The sequence below is a fragment of the Cimex lectularius genome, unplaced genomic scaffold, assembly GCF_000648675.2.
Source record: "Cimex lectularius strain Harlan isolate CLEC.00 unplaced genomic scaffold, Clec_2.1 scaffold553, whole genome shotgun sequence".
In the NCBI taxonomy this organism is placed as follows: Eukaryota; Metazoa; Arthropoda; class Insecta; order Hemiptera; family Cimicidae; genus Cimex; species Cimex lectularius.
In genome coordinates this window covers 1-7,473 of record NW_019393112.1, presented here as the reverse complement: position 1 = coordinate 7,473, position 7,473 = coordinate 1, and the positions used below count along the sequence as shown (strand labels likewise).

Sequence of the window (7,473 nt, the reverse complement as noted above, 5' to 3'; positions counted from 1 at the left end):
TCCACCTTACCCGCCCCCTGTACGTTCGTAAATAGTTCTGTTTTAAAATAAATTTTGACGAGTAAATAGATTCAGGATATTATAAAAAAAAAAAATTTGAATAAATAATCAATACCACTTGTAAAAGAGAAAGAAAAAAATATATAATTAGGTGTGTGAAACGAAAGATCGAGTTTCTTTACTACTTTTTCGAGGTCAGTTAGGGCTACCCGATAACAAAGACAAAAAAATAAATAAATAAATAAAAATAAATAACATAATAAATAAACATAATAAAATAAAGTAAGCTAAAAAAAAAAATATAGCCAAATTTAGTTTTCGACAGAGAATGCAAATAATTAGTTTATAGACGGAGCGGCAACGGATTGTATTCTTCTTTTAAGTATATTATATTCTAAGAAGTGGTAGAATAGAGGACCATGGAGACCATACAAGCTCAGATGGCTGCCTTAGCGAAGGAGATAGCCGTCTTAAAGCAAGATAATGCGACTCTCAGATCTGAGGGAGAGGCAAAGAAAATAGGCAAAGAAGACTTAGTGCCACGGAAAAAGAATCTGGCACTATTGTCCATCGTTCCAAGTTGGGCTGGCAACCCGGAAGACATCCGAGTTGGAAAATTCCTGGAAATTATAGATGATGTGGGGGCCAGTGGAGAGTGGGACGACATCGATAAGATACTGGCGTGCAAGACTCGAGTCAAAGGAGAGGCGGCAGCATGTATAGAGAGCTACCCCAGTCTGAAAACGGGCTCTGCAACTTGGGCGGAGTACAAGGAAATTCTTCGAGAGCGCTTTCAGGAATTAGACAAGCCAGAGAATTACCTCGTACAATTACACTCGCTGCAGCAAGGAATGGACGAGGGAGTGAAGGCGTTCGCCGTCCGATGTCGAGCGCTGGGAGGAAAAGCGATGCCGAAGGAGGGGTCCGCAGAGGAGATAGCGGGGGCTCGAAAACAGATGGATCGGGCAGTGTTGGCAGCGTTCTTGAACGGGCTCCGAGGAGAGGTAGGGCGGTTTATACGTTACTCCCCGCCCTCATCACTAAAGGAAGCCGAGGAAAAGGCAGCCTTCATGGAACATGAAGACTCAAGGAGGGAGAACCGAGGACCCCCAGAAACAGCACAGGTTTTCGGAATAGACGACAAATTGCCCGAGAAGAGCATCCAACCCTGTAACTGCTCGAGGAAGCCCGAGGTGTACCAAGTCACAGGCTCACAGGAAAGGACGGTGATGTGCTATCGGTGTGGACAACCGGGCCATATGGCACGAGATTGTAAAACTCCACCCGCAAGGGGGCCGCCAGAAACCCGCCGACGTAGAGAATGCTTCAATTGCGGACGCCCCGGCCATTTCGCCAGCCACTGCAGGGCCCAACCCCGCCGTACAACAGCATGCGGCAACCCAAAAGCCTAAGGCTTGCCGAGGTCCCCGACGGCATGCCAAAAGGCAAATGGGGGAGAAGGACGGCTTATCCCGGGAATACAGGGTGCTGGACTGGAAGAGTTGCAGGTCTGGACCACCATCGCGGGGCGAAGGTACTTGCTTATCGTAGATACGGGCGCAGAGATATCCATATTAACCCGACCAGCCCCGAGAATTCCGGTGCAAAGAACAACGGTGCGAGCGAAAAGTGTTACGGGTCAACTGTTGGCGGTACGAGGCAAGCAGTGGTTGGAGTGTGAACTGCTAGGGCAGGTAGTACGGCACGAGTTCGTAATAGCTCCACTGGAGATGCAACAAGACGGCCTTTTAGGGAGGGATTTCCTCACAAAAGCAAATGTCCATATCTACTCAGAGGGAGGGACGCTACATTTGAAGAGCTGTAAACCGACAGAGGAACCCTCGGAAGCTACGGTGAGGACGTTGCAACATCGGCTGGAGTATCCCAGGCAGGACACGAGAGCGAAAGGCAGGGACAACGTTTGGTTACAAAATCTGAAGAGACGCATCGAGCAGCTGGAGCGGAAGTGGGGGCAAAAAGGACCACCGGAGGATAAGGCGGCAGAGAGAGCAGAAGCTCCCCGACGGTTGCCCGGGAAAGGAATGAAGATGAGAGTTCTCGCGAAGGGGGTACAGAAGATTCCTCCGTATAGCGAGGGGTTGATAAAAGCAAGATTGGACAGTGGCCCTATCGACGGTGATCTGCTACTAGAGCCAGTGGAACAACCGCAGCCAGGACTACGCGTGGCACGAATGTTGACGCGAAGCGACGGTCGTGAGGTGTGGGTCCGCGTCATTAATTTGCGGGCAGTGGAGACACAAGTAGATAACAAACAGTTACTGGGAGAGACGGAACTAGTAGACAGTGAGGGGTCGGAAATGACTAGAATCGCCTTCTTAGAATCGACACTAGCCGAGAGACCCAGATGGCGGAGGATCCTCGAAGAGCGTTTATCACATCTACCAAAAGGAGATAAAGAGCTACTGTTAGAGACAATAACCCAGTATGCGGAGGTATTTCGGGACCCGTCGGACGACTCCTTTGGGTGCACATCGAACATTCAACACCGGATTGAGACAGGTAATTCCGCGCCGATAGCAAAACCGCCTTATAGGGTGCCCTACCATCAGAGAAAACACCTACAAGAATTGGTCGACGACATGCTCAAGAAAGGCATCATCACTGAGTCGGACAGCCCGTGGTCCGCTCCAGTGGTGCTGGTTCGAAAGCGTTCTGATAATGGGGAGGTGAAATACCGGTTCTGCACGGATTTCCGAGGACTAAACTCTGTAACTAAGGTTCCGGTCTATCCTCTGCCGAACATCCACGAGACCTTAGAAGGACTGGGTAAAAGCTGCTACTTCTCGACCCTAGACCTCGCGTCAGGTTATCATCAGATCCGAGTAGCCGAAGAGGACCAACCCAAGACCGGGTTCTCCACGCCGAATGGTCATTACCACTACACGAGAATGGCGTTTGAGCTAGCGGGGGCGCCCGCCACTTTTCAGTTGCTGATGGATCGACTTCTGTCCGGGATAAAAGGAAATGCGTGCCTCGTGTACTTGGACGATGTTATAATATTCAGTAAGGATATCCCCGAACATGCGGAACGACTCCGCCAAGTGCTGGAGAAACTTCGGGATGCAAATTTGGCAGTTAACCTCGAAAAATGCCGCTTTGCTCAGACGGAAGTAAAATACCTTGGACATATTGTGGGCACACATGGGGTCGCTACCGACCCCGAGAAGGTGACTGCTATTCGGGAATATAAGACACCGAAATCAGCAAAGGAAGTACGGGCCTTCCTAGGCTTAGTAGGTTATTATCGACGCTTCATCCAGAACTTCGCGGCGGTGGCCAGGCCTTTGACGGCCCTCTTAAAAACAGAAGTGACGTTCGAATGGGGACCGGACCAGCAAGGGGCTTTTGAAACGTTGCGCAATGCGTTGGCGTCCGATACCGTACTGGCGTATCCCGACTTCACCGAGCCCTTCATACTGGCCACGGACGCGTCTGGCACGGCGTTGGGCGCTGTCTTGTCTCAACGTCAGCACGGCCGAGAACGGCCAATCGCATTTGCCAGTCGCCAATTAAATAAATCCGAAGCTAATTATTCAGTCACGGAGCGAGAGCTACTCGCAGTAATATGGGCTACGAAATTGTTCCGCTGTTACCTTCTGGGGCGCCAGTTCACTCTGATTACCGATCACGCGGCTCTCAGGTGGATGCTCAGCCTCCGAGATCCGTCTTCTCGGATGACGCGCTGGGCTCTCCGTCTGTCTGAGTTCGAATACAAAGTAGAGCATAAACCCGGGAAAGATCATCGTAACGCGGACGCCTTGAGTCGAGCGGTAGCCCAGGTCGTGGAATATAACGGCCCCACCGAGGAAAGTACCGCATTCCGACGGGAACAGGAGAAAGAAGAGTGGATAGTGGCTGCTCAGAAAGGCGGGGCTCAACAGGACACGCGAGGACTCTGGTACCTAGTTGAGAAGAACCACAGGCATGGGGAACATTGGCGACTATTGGTGCCGACCAGCCGGGTGAGAGATATTCTGATTGAATGCCACAGTACACCCTGGGCGGGGCACCCAGGAATCGAACGAACTGAAGCTAAGGTAGCCGCCAAGTATTATTGGCCAACCTGGAGGCGTGACATCGAAGAAACTGTAAAGGGGTGTTTGTCGTGCGCAAAAAGGAAATCGCCAACTGGTTTACGAGTTCCGCTCGAACAACCGTTCTTACCCACCCGGCCATTCGAACAGGTCGCGCTAGACATTGTGGGCCCGTTGAGCACGACCAAAGAAGGACATCGATATCTGCTGACCTTTATAGATCTTTTCTCCAGGTATGCCGAAGCCATCCCTTTGAGGGGCCAAACTGCAGAGGAGGTTGCAGGTGCCTTCGTAAAAGAAATCGTGACCCGCCATGGTGCGCCCCGACGGCTTCTGACCGATCAGGGCCGAAATTTTGTGTCTCAGCTTTTCAAGGAGACATGCCGGCTACTGGGAGTACGAAAGCTACAAACAACGCCGTACCACCCAGAGTCTAATGGAATAATCGAACGACTTCACCGAACGTTGACCGCCTCTATCTCCCATTTCGTGGCTCGAGATGGGACGGACTGGAATAGGTGGGTACCTTTCGCGGTGATGGCGTATAGATCGATCCCGCATGCGAGCACGGGCTTCACCCCCAACTATCTGGTGTTCGGTAGAGAGCTGGAGGAACCGACCCCGCTGCGGAACGCGCCGGATGGGATACCCGACACCGAGACGGCGAGAAAAGGGTGGGTCTTGCAGGACAGGTTACAAGAAGCTTTTAAGGAAGCCCGATCCCGGGCAGAGCAATCATGGGCTAAGAGGACGAAAGCCCGGAACAAAGGGAGACAACCCCGAATGTTTGAAGTTGGAGAAAAGGTGTTATTGAATGTGCCGATAGCGAAACCAGGGGACTCTCAGAAGTTCCACTGCCCGTGGGCCGGCCCCTACGTGGTTGAGGCTAGGCTCTCTGCAGTCACCTACCGAATCCGAAGGGAAGATGGGAGCTTCCTCGTGGTTCACATCAACCGACTAAAGAAGACGCCGGTAAGGAGTTGGTTCGAGGATGAGTGCAGCGGGGAGGAGTCGGAAGGACAAGAGGGTTTGGTGGAAGAAGCCAACCAAAAAGAAAACAGAGAGACCTCCGAAAATGTGGAGCTGACGACATGGGATGTAGACGAAGACGAGGATGAGAGGATGGACCCGAGGACGGGCCCAAGAAGAAGGGAGGTGGAAGGCGATGGCGTGGATAAGACAGTACCGTATTGGATGAGAGGGGACGTTGAAGCGGCTAGGGAAGATCAACAACCACCAGCCCGAGAATCGTCCTCGGAGGTTGACAGCCCTCGCGAGAATGATCACACATCTTCCCGGGAATCGTCCCCTGAGGCTGACAACCCTCGCGATGCGGATTGGGAGCCCGGGAGGCCCATTAATACCCCTCCTCGGTCACCGATCCAACTCAGGCCTCGCCGCAGAATCCAGTTAATAAGTTCCGATTAATTGTTGCAGGAGGTATGGGAGAGCCGGACCACTGGGCGCGGGATGGTGTAATTTTCGAGGACGAGGGTGAGGTCATCCTAACGGGAGAGAGATGGAGAATCGTCACGGTACTGAATGTAACGAAAATCGAGGAGGAGGTATCAACATTGCAGGACCAAGTGCGACAAGTCCAAGAACGACTTACAGAAACTCCCGGCATCACGTCTCTGTTGAAGTCGTACCTTGGGGAACTAGGTCAACTGAACAGGATGGTAGAAGAAATGCAAGTCGAGAGCCACTTTCTAAAGGACCTTCTGCCCCCGACGCGAACGCGAAGAGGTTTAGTTGACGTGGGAGGTAAAGTTATTAAAATACTATTCGGGAACCCTGACGCGGACGACCTAGCCGAAACTCAACAAGCGCTAAATGTGCTAGACCGCGAGAATCGAGACCTAGTCCATATCAACCACGATCATATCTCCCTGACCCGACAGCTAAGTGAGAGAGTGGAAGAGTCGAGTGCTCAGCTGAACAGGATGATGTCGAGATGGTCGCAGGCCATGGGTGAGGTCGTAGCGAAAGTAGCCAACTTGACGAACCTGGTTGCGATTCAAGACCAACTCCTGTTCTTGTACATGAACTCATCAAACGTACTTAGGGGCTTAGAGTTAGGGACGGTTAGAGCGAAAATAGAACTACGGTCACTTCATCAAGCGGTATTGTCCCTGGCACGGGGAAGGCTGGATAGCACCCTGTTGTCCCCTATAGAATTAAGTCAAATATTGTCAAAAGTAGCGATTATGTTGCCGCTGCAGCTCCGATTGATTACATTTACTTCCGCCGCAGACATGTATCCTTACTATGATGTCGCCGAGGTCCATGCCACCTCCACACAAGACTGCTTGCAGGTGATAGTCGACCTGCCATTGGCCTCCATGGAAAGAAGGCTCCGCCTGCTACGCGTGATAACTCTACCTGTTCGGGATCCTGTTACCGGAGTAATCCTATCGCTCCAACCAGAGGCAGACTACCTCCTGGCAGCGATAGACCACCAGCACTTCGTCCAGATCCGAGGGGAAGAGCTGCGCTTCTGCAGAGGGAAGAAACCTGTCGTTTGCCCTGCCCGATGGCCGCTCGTATCCCGCCATAGGCCATGCTGCCTGACATTGCTGTTCTTAGGGGAAATAAGCAAAGCTTTCCCGTTGTGTTCTTGGAGGACCGTGCTCGGAACGTACCAACCTGTTTGGGCCTGGAGCGAAGAACAGGAGGCTTGGTTCTACAGCGTCCCGGCGCCGACGAGGCTGACCTCAGAATGTGATCTCAAGGGAAATGTTACCGTAACGGAGATGGAGGTGCAGGGCGTGGGCAAGGTGGCAGCAGCTGAAGGATGTACGCTACGAACACCGGACTCCTACTTCTTGCCCACCAGCAGTAACAACCTATCAATGGACCTGGAGAAAAGGGTAGTACAGTGGACACCTATGCCATTGATGCGGTACGCTACTCCAGTTGCGGAACCCAGCGACAAAGGATGGAAGGAGGCGGAGGCAACGCTCTTACAGAATGGAGATGTATCAAGAGGACGACACGGGGCATGGGAAGCAGAGCTCGAAGCCCTATTACGAGCGAACAGCGAGGTGCGCCGGACTAGGAGTCGTACCCTGATTATGGGGATGGGTGCAAGCTCTATCGGCGTACTGCTGCTATCGGTCGGAGTTGCAGCCTGGTGGTTGAGAAGTCGCGGGAGGGCGGTAAGAGTGCCGGCCATAGAAAAGATGGCCGCACCAAGAGCAACACCAACCTTGGAAGAGGTCATCGAGTGGAACAGTGGTGAGGTGGAGTAGTGTATAGTGTTAGACATAATAGTATAGGAGTGGTTGTTCCAAAGGGAAGCAACCACTTCAAACGGAGGGGAGTGAATTGTAACCGGTGATGGGAAAAATTTATAAATTTAAAATGAATCAAATCTTGGTTTAAGTAGATTTAATAATTGTAAGTAGAATAATAAGAA

The 7,473-nt window shown here is 51.9% G+C and overlaps 1 protein-coding gene across 1 annotated transcript; it reads left to right on the top strand.

The window, feature by feature from the left end:
- The first annotated feature begins 419 nt into the window (after positions 1–419).
- On the top strand, positions 420–1,412 carry LOC106673633. The gene has a single exon (XM_014405813.1). The coding sequence runs from the start codon at positions 420–422 to the stop codon at positions 1,410–1,412; it is 993 nt and encodes a 330-aa protein (XP_014261299.1).
- Positions 1,413–7,473: the final 6,061 nt, after the last annotated feature.